Below are 18166 nucleotides of genomic sequence, written 5' to 3' on the forward strand. Positions count from 1 at the left end.
GACTCATATTTTTGACAATTACAATTAATTTTGAAAGTATTAATACGTTTACGTTTAAAATTATGTTATTATCTATATAAGGGCTTGATAATGTTTCACACATTAATTCTCCTTACTGGCTTCTGAATTTAAAAAACTTTTTAATATGTGTAAGGGCGAAAGGGATTTTTGTGTCCTACAACCCTTACAGCATGAACAACACTGAATGAACAGAGATATTTTGTTGTGGTATGGTGGCGCGAGCGAGCTTCTGTAAAATATGGATAATGCGTCATAAAAATCGATGTGCTTTGAGTAATGTTAAGTAAAGTCACATTGGTGCATTTTAATCAATTTACTCGACAGCCGAAAATAATGCAGTTAATCGCTCTTGAAAGAACTCGCCCGATTTCTTTCCTTTTAATTAATAAATTGGTTCGATTTTCGTCGTCTAAGACGAAAAAAGAACTAATCGTGAGTATAACGATTTTCTTTTCTTAAATAAGAAAGCCGATAACCATTCGACGTGTTTTAAATAAATGATTACATTTCAGGACTCGTGCAGGATGTTGGAAATTTCTCAAACACCGACGGCCGACGAACTAAAGGAAGCTTTTCTCCGATTGGCCAAAAAGTATCACCCCGACGGAGGAGCGCCCACTGCTGATGCGGACAAATTTGCCGAGGTCCAGGCAGCTTACAGAATTGTCCGAGGAAATTTGGCAGAGTTAAATTGCGAAAATGACGAACAGCTGCTGGAGAAGAATTTTGGTATTAAAGTATGCTTTTGAAAATGTCGGTTTCTCCCTACTGAATTAAGGTTTGGGTGGTGTCGAGAAAAGTACCCGTAGATCTTTAATACCACATTTTTCCAGGTGTCTGGTGCAGAAATGGAGAAGGGAGGGAAGATGAATCTTTAGCTCTGGGGAACAGGTCGGAGTCTTCGGAGTCTGTATAATAAATTTATAATTACAAAGTATAAAATCAATTTAGATAAATTTAAATTCATAAAGACAAAGAAAAGAAATATGATAAACTGAAAAGATTATATCAAGTAGAATAGAGGAGCCCGAGGACTTTCTAACACCCTGTCTGTGTGGTTACTTCCCGGTATGACTAGACGAGTGCACAAAACTCTACCGGTTGTCGATGCGGAAGAAATGACTGTGGGTCAAACCCACATTATTTCTACTGTGGTATTGGGAGACAGTAGCACTCCAGCCAGATGATGCTTTGTTGGGTATCTTGGTGGAGAAGTTACCCGGTGTCTCCATGCTTTGTTGGCAACCCGACAAAGCATGGAGAAAGCGACAAATGAAAATGATTACAACTATGTTGAATGCTATTTGAAATAGTTGTGATCTGCTAATGAGATAAAATGTCTTGAAAAATGTTTAATCATGATTAAGATATCCAATAACTTATTATTTTAGGATTTTTGTGTTTTAGTTTGTTTGATAGAAAAATTTCAAAACAAGAAACAGATTTTTTTAGTGTGAAGATTCTGAATCTCAATTAAAGTATAAAAAAAATCAAATTTATATAAATTTTAAGTTTTTGGAAGAATATGTTTCATAAAAATTTTTGATTATTGGAGATATTCATTTAATAAATAAGACTTACTCTCTGGTAATTTGGTTTCAAGAAATAAGAGTTATCATTTTATTGATAATTTATAGAGAGAGTTGTTTTATGATTGAAAACTAGCTGAAAAAAAGAATAGTTTGACAATGATGTATGGAGAAATCTTGGTTTGCTATTAAAGAAAAGTGCATTGTAACTCTCATCTGTCTGGGAATTGTTGAAATATTAATTAATGGTAAACAATTCATGAAATTTGCTATATAGATTAAACTTTTTATTATATTAAAATTTAAAAATATATATAATTTAAATTTTTACATTATCAGAAAACTGCTAAAAATAGCACAAGTGAATAAAATTATATATAAAACAAGAACTTTCTTTATAGAACCTTATAAGCTTTTTTATTACATAAAGATGTTAAAGCTATTTTGTAAAATTTGATTACTTATATTTAAAAATTTTGATTTAGCATACTGTTCCCCAACATCGACGTTATCTCTCTAACGAAGGTGTCGGATATGGTTCGCCCAGCCAGCGGCAGAAACAATACCAGCAACACAAAATGAATAAAGCCGTGGAAAATATATTTGAGTACAGATCAAACAAATTGGCTAGTCAAAGTGAAAATTCAGTATTTGTTAAAGATGCATCGTTAGCACGACAATACAAGACAAGGTTAGGTGAGCTTGTTTGAAAATTCTCAATTTAAATTATTAGGTTAATTGCTTAACATAGAAATAATGATTCAATAATCCAATTGTAAGAATACAGACATGTATATGGAAGTTTGTACTTCTCTGTCATCAGAGACAATGACCTGGGATGCTTGTCCCAGATCATTGTCTTGAAAATGTTTGTGATGATATAGTAAAGACTTCTGTATTTGAGTCTATTCTGGTTATTAAGTCGACAAAAATATTATTAACTTTTATCTAGTTTGAATGTGAATTATATTATCTCATCTCTATTATCAAAATATTTTAAAAATATTTTGCAAAACTAACTTTTCTTCTTACAGAATATTTTAAAATGTACATTTATTTTAAATATTTATATAAAATAATTTTTATGCATCATTTTTGCATAAAATTTTGTCTCGGCATAGTTTTAGTACTAAAACCCAGTGGAGGGATTCAAATAATTTAACAACTGGTTTGCTGCACTAATGATTTATTTTAAGTCTAAAGAACAATATTTAGTTATAAGTATGAGGTCTGCCCTTTTTTTATTTTGGGTAATGTTATGTGGGTTCCAACAGAGTGGCTACTTGCACAATTTAATCAGTAACATGTTTATTTTATTCAAAATAAAAGACACATTCATTTTCCCATATGCTGAGAGACAGTTTAGATATATTTTTTCAAAATGCTGCACAAAACTTAGTGATGGGGGTCTCCTTAGTGGTTTAGCTGGATGGTAACAAAATGTTGATGGATTTAGAGTTGGTGGAATTTGAATATGGTAATAGATGAATTGTGATGGTCCTGCATGGCTGGTCAGCTTCCTTGATGTTAGCACCCTATGTAATACTGTTTCACAGAGCATCTTAACTGTGTCTCCATGCTTGCTTTCATTTTTTTAATACTTTTATTCGTGATTTTTCAACTAGTATTTACTTCCCAGGCCAATTCAAATTTGGTAAAAAGTTTTGTTCTTCCAATGGTGATTCAAAATGTTGAATGATTGTGTGTCATTGTGGTTGAAATGTGTTTAACAGAAATATATTGGCATATGTATAACAAAATCCAAATGAACTATACCTGTTAATAAAATAATAAAGTTTACAATTAAAAGTCTATAATTTGGCAAAGATTTCAGACCCCACAAAAGTTTGTGTGCAAGGCTTTACTGTATTTTTTCATACCAATGCACCCTGCATATTGATAAAATATACAAAATATGAGTAATAAAACAGTAAAAATAAACATTATCTGACAGTTGGTTAAAACTTTTTCCTAATATAACAAAAAGATTAAAAAATATTGCATAAAAAACTAAATATCCTGACAAAAAGCAACAATAAAACTATGATTTAAAATACAGTAGAACCTCGATTATCCGGACTAATTGGGGATAAAGGTAGTCCAGATAAGGAAAAATCCGGATAATTGAAACAAATACTTTAATTTGTCTTTTAATGATAATACAACACGTTTTCTTTCCGATGACATATCGGTAATATTAAAAATAAATACTGTATTTCAATCGTGATCAAATTTTCAAGAAACAAACATTCCTATTGAATTTCGACTACTACTGACCAGCGCTAAGAGACTACCTATTGTTTAAAAGGCCCTCTGGCAGCTCAAGACGGATTTTATAAAATAAAAAGCAGTTGAAACTGCATTTTTATGAATAAAAATTTGACAAACTATTTATCGTTTTATGACGAGTAAAATTTTTTCGTCGCGTTTGCGGCTTTTAAGTAATGCATAAACCTTCGAGGCACGAGGCCCTTCCGACCGCGAGGCATAGGTGTGGCCCACGTTGCCCATACGCTGCCCTTGGTCATAGAAATGATGTAATTTGAATATAAATTATTTATAAATACTTATGTCAAATTATATATTTATTACGACGCAAAATATATTTAAGAGTTTACGATCACTGTGCCAGGTGAGACGTTGTTGAAAGAAAAAAAGTTATGCATTTCATCACGTACATAAACAGTATCGTAATTCGCCAAGTGCAAATCAGCAAATTCGTAAAATTTTTGTTTATTTCGAACAATTCGGATAATCGAAAATCCGGATAATCGAGGTTCTACTGTATTTCTATATATTATCTCTTGATTGGTGTTGTCTTTGCAGTTTGTTTTGCTTTTATCTGAAGATCATTGATTATGTGATTAATCTCATCCTCCTCCTTACCTGAGACTATCCATAATAGAAATCAATGTTTTAATATTGATATGTAAAATTATCCCATAAATGTATTTATTGAATGTATTTATTGTCCTGCATTTCTCAGTTCTACAAACACAGATGTTTGTGTTTAGAGCTTATCATGTATGCTCACAAGTTGAGCAGAAAATGTCAGATGCAAGATTGTGATAGATGGTCACAGATCAATTGCAATCTCAGCAGCATTGAGTTTGTGCTTGCACTGATTACATAGTTTTTCTCTTTCATTCTGCACCAGCCTGCATTGAGTTGTTAAAAAGTTGGCAGTCTTAGGCAAATGCAGACTTTTTTGATAAATTGCCTAAATAAATATTCACTAAACTAAGAATATTCTGCTAAACTGGTGTGAATTGGCTGTATCCCACCACTGAATAAAACTAAAAATACATATACAATATATAACAACTAAAGTAAAACTCAGTAACATACTTTACACTAATATTGTTTTAGTCATAAGTAATGTAATGCCTGCTTAGATATAATGGTTGAATGTAATAGGAGTCACAGAAAAATGTAAAATTTAGTTGCTGAAAATGGAAAAACAATTAGTTTCTGAATATTGCTGTAACAGTGAAAACTTACTTTTAGACCTAAAACAGAGAAATGCTAAACTTTTGACTTTCTCTGAAAAATGTCAACAACAACAAAAGTATAAAAGAACTGTGGCTGCATTTTTCTATAAATTTTGTCATACAGCAATGATAATACAATAGAATAGATTTATAATTACAGATACTGGTAACATTAGGTGACAGATAGCAATATCATTAAGATTGAATCTTAACTTATCCTGTTCAGATTCAGTAGAACTGAACAGTTTGAATTTTTAAGTGATTATGTTTTGGAATGTACTGTACTGTATGAAGCACAAAATTTATAATAGACCATACTACTGGAGTTTGTGAAACACAGAATAGATTTGTGAGTTAAGATTTGAAAAAGAATCAGAATTATGTATTCAAAAAATAAGGATTTTAAATAAAGCAAAATTTGATAGAATTGGATTTTGATGGGCTCTTTTGAGAACAAGTGCTCAGATTTCCTTTCCAAGAGCCTTTGTTTGTTCTGTCTTGTATAAAGTGATATAAACTGTAGCTTTATTGAGACCTGTACAATAGTTTGTAGAATAAAACTACAGTATTTTGTTTCTTATCATTTATTTGTAAATTTATTAAAAAGTGATTGTTCTTTCAAACCAATAAAAAAGGCAACTGGAAGGAGAATATCTTGAATTTAACTTGTCTCAAAACATATAACTTAATATAAGCAATTTTATAGGTTATTTTAATCAGAATTCTGATTAATTAGCAATAAGCTTAAAAATGTCTGTTTACCTGAAGAAAATGATATCTTTTTGTGCTGTCATCCTCAACATGTGGTAATCATTATCAATCCTAATGTTTAAAACAATTACTCACTAATACTTAAAGTACTGGTTATATGTTTGCGTAATGGTTGATTTAAACTGCTGATATAACAGAGGGAAAGTATAGCAATTGGTCAAAAAATAAGCTCCCCAAGGTTTTTACATTTTTGGACTTGAGACCTTGAAATGTCAAATGCAAAAAATTTTGGGGTTTTTTTTCTGTACGTACAAATACTTGTGTGTGTACCACGATTTTGTTTACCCACTTTGAAACTTAACTCCTGTGCTTTTTGTCAAAAATTCCTGAAATTTTGCAGGAAGGTCTGTGTATTAGGGCGATTGATGCATTTAATTTTGGTGGTTAAAGGATAATGGGATTGGGAGATAAAGGGGATCGTGTCATATCTCGAGTAGGGTCAGACTTAATGACGATTTTCCTTATTATTAGCATTTACAGTTGTTTATAGAACCCATCCTTATCCTCAAAATTAAGCCTTTTGCATTTTTAATTATTATAAAATATAAAAGCTTTTTAAATTCACTGTCATAACAGATGGTGCCATATGAACTTTAAATGTCACCAGGAAAGTTAAGCAACTCATTGCTCAATTTTTTTACTTCAGTTTTATGCTAGCTGTAAATAAAGATACTGCAAAAATAGCAGATAAATTACTATTAATAAATCTTCAAGTTATACATTTTTGTTTTAAAAAAGAAGTTAATGTCAGAATTTATAATCTGGAATTCTGGTTTTATTGTCTTATTTAATTACCCCATTTAATGTTTTGAATCTCTTGTTGTTAGTATTGACAAATTCCAAAAGGATTATTATAGTAAGTTGATATTATTGTATTAAAAAGCAAATGAAATGTAACTTTTGAATAATATTAACTAAATCTACATTAGCTGTTAACTTGAAGGAAAAAGAAATGTCTACAATCAGAAAGTTGCTATCAAAAATTTATATTTCAGATTTGGGATGACAGTCTACAAAAAAATTTTAATAAAAATTGTTTATACAGTAGAGCATTGATTATCCAAATGCCAATTAACCAAAACGTCAGTTAACCAAAAGCATTTCAGTCAGACTGTGTCATGCTGAATCAAATGTTTTTGATACTAGATTAACTTCTAAAGTATAATTTTTTTTTGTTTTTATATTTTTCAATATATTTATTTTGTTTGTACAAAATAAAGAAATAATTTTTAACAATACAATAGCCACAATTATTATTTTAAAAAGTTTATGTTAGGCTTAACATCAACGAAAATTCAATGGAGAAAAATTTCAGAATGGGATGGGTTAATACATTTTTTTGTACATAATCGGTTATCCGAACAACCCCAGTCCCCAATTGATTCGGATAAACGACACTCTACTGTACATTACAACAATTGTTAATATTAGTATGTTTTGTTATTGAAAAAAGTTGGGTGTGTGTATAATTTTGATGCCGACTGTATAATACTGCGTAGAAAGACCATTCTATTTATTAAACACTTAAAACTATTATTAACGAGATTTGGCACTCGTACCTTTGTCGTCGTAGATTTTACATTATTTTTTGGAAAGTAGAGTTGTNATATATATATATATATATATATATATTTCATATGATTTAGACAAGCAATGGAGAGATTGGTGGAAGATTTAATACAGGAATCTATAGCTCGAGGAGAATTTGACAATTTGCCTGGTAGTGGAAAACCATTAAAATATGTTCCTGAAAATCCTTATGTAGACAGCATGACTCATAAATTAAATCAAGTAAGATTCTTTAATTATATTATTAATTTTTAAATTGCATTTACAGTATTTGATTTAGCTGACTCTCTGTTATCATTTATAATTTATAGATTTTAATAAATAATGGATTTACACCAGAATGGATTATTCTTGAACAAGAAATTAAAAAGGAAAAAACTGAAATTCGGACATTGTTAGAGAATCAGAGAAGTCAACTCGGTCCTCATCCAATTTCTGGAAATGAGAAATGTCAGTGGAGAAATATCATTCTAAATAGTCAGCCCAAAGTAAAATCATTAAATATAAAAATTGATAAGTACAATATGATAGTACCAATTACAAGAAAACAACAGGTATGTTGATTATTATTTTTAAACTGGAAATTCAGTTTTCATTTAATAATTTTTCTATTTTTAGTTGCATTTTCAATTAGAAAAAGAAGCAGAAAAAATTTTAAGATGTGGAAAAACAGGCATGTCAGTATCATCAAAAAATCAAATGAAACACAGTCAGTCAATGCCAGAAAATGCACTGGATGCTTTTTGGAATTTATTTCGTTAAAATGATTTAACAATAATTACTTTCAGTCATTGAAAATAGTTTGTATTTTGTTGTAATAAAAAAAATGTATAAAAAATATTCTGGAATGTTAACAATGTGCATGTTGTTCATTTCCAAATAATTTTTTTATCTTGACCAAGAGATATTTTCTCACTAGCTAAAAGTTCTAGTGCTTGTGGAAAAATTTTGTGTTCATAGGCTTTCACTCTCTCTCTCAGAGTCTCCTCAGTGTCATCAGTTTTTATATCTACAGCAGCCTGACAGATGATGGCCCCAGCATCAACTTCGGGCTGTAAATACAAACAATTCATGAATCCTTTCCATTTTTTAAAAAAATCTAATTACAAGAAAGTAATTACCAACCTCTACAAAGTGGACTGTACATCCCGTAATTCTGGCTCCAAATGCCAGAGCATCTCTGTGGGCATGTGCACCACGGAAAGATGGCAAAAGAGAGGGGTGAATATTGATCAGTCGCCCACTCCATAGTTTCACAAATTCCGCTACAAAATGTAGAAAAGAAATTAAAATAAAATATCTTTATTTAATTTCCAACTTATAGATTTTAAATTTACCTGAAATTATCCTCATAAATCCTGCTAAACATATTATTTCCACACCAGCTTCAATCAGAGCCTCATGCACTTTCATATCAAAATCTACTCTTGACTTGTATCCCTTATGACTAATTACCTGAATAAAAATTTCGTTATTTTCTCATTCTGTATTTTAAAAAAAACTGAAATCTATTTCTTCCTTTTTACCTTGGTAGGAATATTTGCTCTTTTGGCACGTTTCAAGCCTTCCACTTCTGGCACATTAGATATGACTAATACGATCTCTGCTGAACTGCAATTACTCTCATCAAGAGTATGATCTATTAATGCCTGGAGATTTGTACCTTGATGATTTTTTATAAATAAAAATCATTAAAATATTAGGAAGAATTTTAAATAACACTTTAACAAATTCTAGTTGTTATACCTGAACCAGAAATAAGAACACCAACTTTCTTTTTTTGTTTCTGAGGGTTCTTCAAAACTTTTTCAAAATTTAAAATTTTAACTTGTTTCTGGCCTAATAAAAGAAAATATATGATATGAAAATTATATGCTGTATTGTATTTAACATTGTTTTGATTTGTTTAATGAAGTACCATCATTTGAATATTTCACTTTTCCCACTACAGCAGCTTTTTCTCCACTTTCTGTTAAAGTATTTAAAATAATATTCTGGTATTCTTTTGCAGCTATTAAAATCATTCCCAAACCACAGTTAAATGTTCGTAACATTTCTGTACGAGATACATTGCCTGTGGGGGAAAAAAAAGATAATTAATGGATATAATACAGAATTATAATAGATATAATTTAATTAAAAAAAACAAGATTTTATTAGGCAATCTAACAAAAAAATTAGTTGAGAGAAGCAACATGGGGAGTTTTACAGTAAAAAGTTCATCATCACAAGAAATACTTAAATCTGAAAATTTATTATGAACTATAGAGATAACATTTGAAACTCTACAGATGACCTTTACTCTATAAAGCCAATTTTTGTTTTTCTTTTTTAGCTATCAGGAGTCACAGCAGTGACTCCTTGCCAAGTAAAAAAGTCACTGACTGACTATATATACAGGAATCAGAACTGCCGATTTTCGGGGATCGATTCTCCGTCCCCAAATAGCTGATGTTATTCCGAATAGCTCGTTCCAAAGAAAATTGTTTTCCTAGGTAGTGTGCAAAATTTCAAGATTTCCTGTAAAGCGGTTGCCGAAATATAAGCAATTGAAAAGTGCAAAAATAGCCAAAAAAGCTGCATTTNCAAAAAAGCTGTATTTTCCTTCTTTTTTTTCATCCAGCATGCAGACATTCATAGAAAAAAAACTACTGAGTCTAGAAAGCTCAAATTTTAAACTTAAACCTTTCTTGTTATCAGAGAGGTGTTTGCAAAACTTCTAGGTCACTAGGTCTAGGTTCATGGTGGTTTCCCCATAGAGCTAATTCAATTTTATGGCTTACTTTTATGTTTATAAAGATAAAATTACATGGAAACAAATGAATTTTATTCAAAATGTTACTCAGAATTACAAAAGCTCAAATTTATGCCAATTAAGACTTTTATAATAAGTTTTCTAAACAGTTTATTGAAAGTGTTGGTGGCACAATCAGTTGCCAAGCATCAACCAAATCATACCTCATCATTTTATGTCTTGATGTAATAATACAATTATTAAACAAACAAAAACATCTGAGATGTAAAAAAATTACTCCAAGTAAGATTTTATGACAATTTAGATGGCGGTCAAAATTTTTCTTAGTAGTTTTTCTTTGGTAAAGATAAGTTTGGTGCTCGGAAGCAGTACCAACAAGATTTTTACTTGTATTATTGTTTTCTATATTTTGCTGCAAGATTATCTTTACCAAAGAAAAACTGCTAAGAAAAATTTTGACAATCTAAATTGTCATAAATTTTTACTTGGCATAATTTCTTTACATATGAAGAGAACCCATAGGATAAATCAAGTCTCTTTATAAAGACTTTAAAGATTTGAACTTGCTTCTGTATGCACCTGTCTTGGAAGTCTTTGCTTTAACAACTTTTCACATTACATGTAGACTTTATGGACCACCACTTAAAAAGTTTTTAAGTACATTAGATTCTGATCTTTTCATATAAACTAGTTCATTAACTTTCAGTAACTGATCCTCCTTATGTAAGTTTATGAAAATTGAATTTTTTATGAAAATTTTCTGATTTGTAATGTAAGATATTTTCAGTTACTGCAATATTTATTGCTATTTTAATTAATTAATGAGCTAATGCTACACTTGGATGCCATTAATTTGCAGCATCACCAAACCATTCCTCATACCACTTCTTGCAAATCTTTTTATTTCATTATTTGGTATATATTCTTACCAGTTTTTGAAATCCATGAGAAAACTGGAGGTAAATCCCACATTAAAGCGTCCAGTTCAACTTCACAATTGAGTGGTAATATTCGTGGAATGTTTTCTGTTAAGCCTCCACCTGTGATATGTGCAGCACCTTTTACATAACCATCTTTCAACAGGGGAAGTACTGATTTGACGTAAATCTTTGTGGGAACTAGAAATGATTCACCTGTAGGAAATGTTAAATAAAATTTATTTAGTGTCAAGATAAAACAATATCAAATAAAATGATAACTAACCTAATGTTTTATTCTTTTCAAACGGAGAAGCTTGAGAATAGGACAATCTCTCTATTTCCATTAATTTATGGATTAAACTAAAACCATTGCTGTGAACTCCAGAAGAAGAGATTCCAATTACCACATCACCATCTGTAATATCATTTAATTTTGGTAATAACTGATTCCTTTCCACTGCACCAACAGCAAATCCAGCCAGGTCATAATCGCCAGGAGCATACATTCCAGGCATTTCTGCAGTTTCACCACCTGCAATTAGATAATTCTTTATATGAATGTAATAAAGTTAAATTTTTACTTAAAATTTATTCATTGAAGTTATGTGAAGCAAATGTCAAATTTTCTTTATAAATCTATTCTTTATGATATTTGGAATTTATTACCTGATAACACACAATTTGCTTGTAGACATCCTTTAGCAATTCCAGAAATTACAGCTTCTGTTACATCTGAATCCAATTTACTACATGCAAAATAGTCTAAGAAATACAATGGTTCTGCTCCTTGGGTGAGTATGTCATTGACACACATGGCTACCAGATCAATACCAATGGTGTCGTGTTTGTTGCAATAATGCGCCAACTAAAAATATATTCATTTTGCAACTGCTTCTACAATCCAGAATAAATGAACCATTACCTTTAGTTTTGTGCCAACGCCATCAGTGCCTGACACCAATAGAGGATTTGTATATCCTGCCAGTCTGATGTCAAAAACTGCTCCAAAACCACCAATGGAGCCTATTGTTCCAGGACGACGAGTGCTTTTAGCCAAATGTTTAATTTTCTCTACTAATTTATCTGCTTTAGTAATATCTACACCACTATCTTTATATGTTAATCCTTTAACCCTAAAAATAAACAATATTTAATGCTAATTCATGGTTCTGCATTTGAAACAAGTTTTTGAATTAAATAACTATCTCAAACTAAAATTGGTGGAGATATTAGGCTTATAAAACTGTATTTAGCATTATAAAATCAACACCAAATCAAAAGAAAGACTAATTTTATTGATTTTTTAAAATTTTATTATTATTTAATTTTAAAGCATTTTTAAAATTAAACCAACCATTTTAAACTTGGAGCTGACCAAATTATTTTTAATTTTTAAAATAATAATTTTCTTCTGTAAAACTTAATCATGAAGTTAAATTTTTACCAAAAACTGCTAGATTGGTCAAAATTTTAGTAAGACACTATCAAGACAAATGAGTCTGTCATTTGTCTTGACAGTGTTTTACTAGAAAATTCTTTTATACCAAAAGTTCATTTTATAAGAACAATTGGACATATAATAATGTATAAACAGTAATGTAGCCATCACCAGCAGTTAAGTATTAATACTATTGAAAATTCTTGTGAGTATGTTAGATATTGTCAAAGCCTTCAAATATCATTTGACAGATGCATAGTTATATGTAAGACTACAAATACTGTAAATATCAGAAGCTTCAACTAATAGTTAAAATATACTGTAGTCATCAGACATATCCTGCTTATAGGTGAATGTGAACTGATTCATACATCACTCAAGAATGAACTCATTACACGAGCAATTATGTAATACTGAAGAGGAATCATCAAGACAGTGTGATTCGAAATGCATATATATTAGGGAGAAAATAATAAAAAGCGTGTCAAATGCTAGTATTGTTACTTTGGTTTGCTGCAATTCTAGACAACCAAAATTTCAAATAGATCTGTATCTGTACCAAAATCACTTGATTTACAAATTAAGAAAGAAGTGACTGTTTACCGATGTAATTATATATTGACTTTGTTATATATCATTTTATTGTTAACTTAAAAGATGCAAAAATGTTGCTTTAATAGGGTTTAAAAGAGAACGGAAATACATGTATTTTTTAGTCAGTCACCTATTTTCAGATAACAATAATTTACAAGATTATAACACTTTTGTCATGATAATTAAATCAAATTGAAAATTACTATTCTGCAGAGAAAACATGTAATGAATAAATTTCAAAATTTTTAGAAGAGAAACTAATTTAAAATTATAAAATCTTGGAGAAAAATTTTTGGATTAAGCCATTTCTAAGAAGAGAATCCAAATCTTTACAGTTTATAATGGTATTATTTAAATTTCTACTTTAGATCCATATGGCTTCCACCAAGACAAAACTGTCATAATGTTAAAAATAAAAGAAGAATTGGACAAATGTCACTAGTCATCAATGCCATGGTAAGTAAAATAAGTGGGACACTTGTCCAGGCAGATGTCAAGGACATAAAATAATAATGCCAATACCTAATGTACTGTACCATACATTAAAATTTGCTGTGATTGAAAGTGAAAACAAAAAATGTTTGTTATTCTGGGAGTCAGCAGCACTTAATCCCAGTGCATAAAACATAGTTATTAACCAATGTTATAACTAATTTTCAGATTCCTAAATCTGATAAACAATGATTACTGTACTACTGTACCATCTGCTGAAAATATAATTTATTCTGAATTAAATTTGCTTATATATTAAGTGAAAAAATGCAAAATTTTTATTTGGAAGAAGAATCAAATGTTTTTAAACATTTCAAATGTAACAAGTTTTTTTTGAAAGGAGAAATCAAATTTTAAAACCTTAAATTTACCCAAAAACATTATTCACTATAGCAATTTAAAAAAAATCAAGTTTTGGTCTGCTACTAGGAACATCCACTCAATTTTTGATCCAATTCCAGCACATGGTCATTTACTTTTTTCTATGGAGTTGTACTATATTGCATGTTACTGACATAAATGAGTTTTATTTCTTTGATGAATTTTTTAAACAGCACAATTAAGTGTAAGGTTTACTGAATAATAATAACTCTCAAAACAGTCTTCTCATTTAAGATTGTATATGTTATTTAATGTAAGATTTTAAAATCAAAAACTAGAAAGCAGGAAAGATTCCTTTCTTAGATCTCCTTAAATATAAAAAAATATAACAAAATTGCAAAGAATAAAGAAAATAATACAATTATGTGTTAATAAAAATTCCATTAAGTAAACTATCTGATTTAAATATTTTACAAGCATAATCCTTGAGTGACAAATTGGCTTTGAAATTAATACCAACCAACAATTTTTATTCAGAAGAGTTTGAATATTTTAAATATCAGCTTTATTTTTTATGGACAAACTTCTACTTTGACAGGGAAAAAACCCTTCAATGTGACATTTTCTGAACAATATACCCTAAGCATTTAGTCATTGTAAACAAGAGAAATTGGAAAAATGAAATAATTCAATAATCTAAGAACGTTTGTTACAAATTTTTTAATGGGATCAAATTTACATTTTTTATTTTTCCAACTTTATATAAATTTATGAGAAATAAATTAACTCCTTGGCTGACAGAAGCAATAATGGTTGTTATATTATCATTGTAAAACAAATGGTTAAAATACAGTGATAAAAAAAAATTGTTGCACCTTGAATTAGTCATATCATTATGAAATTTTGCTCATGTAATGAGATTTGATAGAAAAATTATTGCAATTTCACATCTGAAGGACTAAGTCAGAACAATGGTGCCTGAACCCAATGCATAGTAAAGTTACTTTTGGTAATGATTTATACTGATTTACAGAGCATCTGGTACATGGTATGAAACCTTTCTTGCGAGAGATGATATCAAGCATTGTACTTGCTGGACTAGTTCGATGCCCATGCTGGCTGTAATTGATTTCCCAGCAGATCCCAAAAATACTGTACTGTATTGGCAAGAGTACTGTTGACCTGGCTGGCCTTGGAAGGATGGCAACACCAAATAGGTACTTCTGGAGTGAGAGAGATGCTATATGTGACTGGGCATTATCCTGCTCATGACAACAAAAGCAACAGAACTAGATGCAGAATTGACATGAAATAACAATGCAGCACTGTCTTGTTAAGTTATCATGGAGCACTTGTAGTGAAATTGTCTGTTATAAAAGATGGATCTTTAGTCTTGGTGTGATTGTTGTGTGCTGTTCCATGACTAAGACATAATTAAAGTATTGCTCCTTGTCCTTCAGACAAATTCCCCATGGAAGAAAGGTTACAGTACTCAAACCTTTAAAAATGCAGTATAATTTTAATTTTCAAACATTCAGTCATCTTAAACAATCTTCTTCAGAATTTAGGTTCAAGATGAACTAAGATAACAAAGAACCAATAGAGAGAGTACCAGACAATATCATATATATTATCAAGTATATTCAGTTGTGCATACATATAAGTTGTGGCATAGTGTGTATATTGTATGAGTTAATTTAGTTCTTAACTGTATTCTTAACAAAAATGTATATAAGTTTATGAGTTATGTATTTTATTTCCTTTAGTGTTATTTTATTTTTGTGGTTTATTTTTGTTTTTTTTTTATTTTTATATAATTGTATTTTAATCTACGTATTAGTCCAACACACACATTTAAATTTTTGTTGTTCTGAAATGTTAGCATTTGAAATGAACTTGTTCTAGAGGACATTCCAGCTTTCCCTCTTATTTTTAAATTAAAATTTGTTTCTTTCTATCCTGAAAAAGGTCATTTAAGATGACCAAAAACATTCTAAATTAAAATTATAATGCATTTTTAAAGGTTTTAGTAGTGGTCCCATGGTTTATGACAAGTGCAGTTTTCAGAAAAGGGGAAGAAAGATCATATGTTCTGAGGTAGAAATGGGATATTTCACTGATTATTACATGATGTCATTTGGATACTAGTTACAATTCCTAGATAGTATATCACTCTACAGCACTGCTGATATAGGATGGTTAGTAATAGTCATCTTAAGAGAGCCAAGAATGAAATTTTACCAGTCACTTTGAAATGATTCATTATGATATTGCATGCTTCAAGGAAGATATTATGTTTCTTGATGGTCAATGAAATTGTAGGCATTGTTTGAGCTGTTTTCACTATAGCACAATCTTCCATCTAGTTGTTTGCCTGTGTCCCCAGAGCCTTCATAATGAGCACATATGCAATAACTGCTACCATCATCATAATGCCACATTGCTACAACTCAAATTGTAGCTGATCTACATGACCATTTTGCTTCTTACAGGCCCACAATGCAGCCTATCTCAAACTCATTTAGTTGTATGATGGTTGGATACATTATCTGGGCATTTGCACTGGAATGACCAACATTCCAGAGACTTGAGTTGCTCTTTCATTCATCTGCTTTAGGACCAAACTGTACAGTACATTCATTGGTGCTGATTTTGTAATCATTTGAACTGCAATGCTTAGCATGCATTGCAGTTCTTAGACTAGTTCTACAGGCTATATCAATTTTTTCATCACAGAATTTAAATTTAAATGAAAGTTTTGAACATTTTATAAAATAGTGGCTTGTTAAAAGGTTATATTATTTATCTCTCATTATAACTATTTGTCAATTTAATAATGTAGAGATGAAATGTTGCAAACAAATTACAAAGTAAGTATCATAGTAATATTTTCATAGTTTGCCACAAAGCATTTGATGTTAATTTTGTTTCTATTTTACATTAATTATTTTTAATTTATTTCAGCAACTAAACATACCAATTAAATCAAAATTTTATTAAAATATTAAAAATATAATAACAATTCAATACAAATAACAGAAATTTTCTAAATATAGCTAGCATAAAGCTAATTTAATTACAGCTTATAACTGTTAAGAAATTTTTATCATCATACAATATGACTAAAATAGTAATAAGTTCCAATTACTACTTCAACTAACTAGGGGAATTAGCTGTCATAGATGGCTTCCCAGACCTGGTGTGTTGATTGTGTGCTACACCATGGGAAAAGCCTGGTTAGAGTGGTCCCTTGTCCTCCTGACATAAATGTGGTGGTCATCTGTTCCAACTTAGAAGTGGAATCTGTCATCTGTTTGATGACAGATGACAGAAACACTATATGGTGTCATTTGAACACTTGTTACAATTCCCACCAATCTAGCCATTACAACCACCACAACTACTTTCATCTGATACAACATAGCAGCAGCTTGTCATTCAAGTAGTTAGTATTTTTCATTTGACTAAAACTAATTTTTTGTGTTTTCTTTTAATTTATTAAAATAAATTCCACATAAAAAATGAAGTATTTATATTCAGATATTCTTAAACAAATTGCTAAAAAATAATTTAATTTGGTTATGAAAATTAAAACAATTTAATTACCAATTTTTATTTTTTTTGTCATTGAATTACAGATCATAATGCATTTTTGAACATAACATCATTTGGTTTTGTATTTCTTAATTAAAAATTCAGTTATAAAACATAAGACTAATGAAACCTCATGTCTTTTTCTTCCAATATCCATATTTCTATTTCTTTTTAAAGTTAATACCTGGTTAAAAACTGAACATTATATAATGTTCAATTTTTAACCAGGTATTAACTTTAACAATTGTATAATTTGAAACAAATGTTACAATAATTTATCCTTAATTTGTTGATAGTACTTAAATCTTTTATCTTGGTATATACAGTAAAATCTGTGTAAACCAGAATCACATGAAACTAAAAAATTTTTTTCCACATTTTCATTTTGAATAGATTTTATGATTTATTTATTTTTTCTTTTTTTTTTTAATGTAATCTTTATGAATTCACACAAAATTTTGGCACATTTTCATTTTGAATAGATTTTATGATTTATTGATTTTTTCTTTTTTTTTAATGTAATCTTTATGAATTCACACAAAATTTTGGCACATTTTCATTTTGAATAGATTTTATGATTTATTGATTTTTTCTTTTTTTTTAATGTAATCTTTATGAATTCACACAAAATTTTGGCACATTTTCATTTTGAATAGATTTTATGATTTATT

The 18166-nt window shown here is 29.6% G+C and overlaps 2 protein-coding genes across 2 annotated transcripts in view; one reads left to right on the forward strand and one right to left on the reverse strand.

Annotated features, from left to right (window-relative positions):
* Positions 1–226: 226 nt before the first annotated feature.
* Positions 227–8143, forward strand: LOC111614697 (dnaJ homolog subfamily C member 28-like). The gene is made up of 6 exons (XM_023356064.1): positions 227–453; positions 534–758; positions 2036–2241; positions 7459–7603; positions 7693–7935; positions 8000–8143. The coding sequence occupies exons 1-6, from the start codon at positions 298–300 to the stop codon at positions 8141–8143; spliced, it is 1119 nt and encodes a 372-aa protein (XP_023211832.1). The 5' UTR covers positions 227–297.
* The window catches only part of LOC111614698 (trifunctional purine biosynthetic protein adenosine-3-like), a 47430-nt gene continuing 37359 nt past the window's right edge, over positions 8096–18166 (reverse strand). The window contains exons 11-20 of the mRNA XM_023356065.1: positions 11979–12189; positions 11723–11921; positions 11340–11588; positions 11066–11269; positions 9300–9455; positions 9128–9220; positions 8908–9044; positions 8719–8836; positions 8507–8646; positions 8096–8433 (exon numbers count right to left, since the gene is read on the reverse strand). Coding sequence (XP_023211833.1) covers positions 8251–8433; positions 8507–8646; positions 8719–8836; positions 8908–9044; positions 9128–9220; positions 9300–9455; positions 11066–11269; positions 11340–11588; positions 11723–11921; positions 11979–12189 — 1690 coding nt within the window. The 3' untranslated portion in view covers positions 8096–8250. The remainder of the gene's footprint in view (positions 8434–8506; positions 8647–8718; positions 8837–8907; positions 9045–9127; positions 9221–9299; positions 9456–11065; positions 11270–11339; positions 11589–11722; positions 11922–11978; positions 12190–18166) is intronic.

The sequence above is a fragment of the Centruroides sculpturatus genome, unplaced genomic scaffold (assembly GCF_000671375.1).
Source record: "Centruroides sculpturatus isolate CEXI.00-Female unplaced genomic scaffold, Cexi_2.0 scaffold2211, whole genome shotgun sequence".
NCBI lineage: Eukaryota > Metazoa > Arthropoda > Arachnida > Scorpiones > Buthidae > Centruroides > Centruroides sculpturatus.

What these genes read in the sequence shown, in the direction of transcription:
- LOC111614697 (XM_023356064.1), top strand. Translation starts at nt 298, where the DNA reads ATGTTAAGTAAAGTCACATTGGTGCATTTTAATCAATTTACTCGACAG. An exon ending in TGACTCATAAATTAAATCAA is followed by an intron (nt 7,604 to 7,692) that starts GTAAGATTCTTT and finishes TATAATTTATAG; the next exon opens with ATTTTAATAAATAATGGATT. An exon ending in CAATTACAAGAAAACAACAG is followed by an intron (nt 7,936 to 7,999) that starts GTATGTTGATTA and finishes TTCTATTTTTAG; the next exon opens with TTGCATTTTCAATTAGAAAA.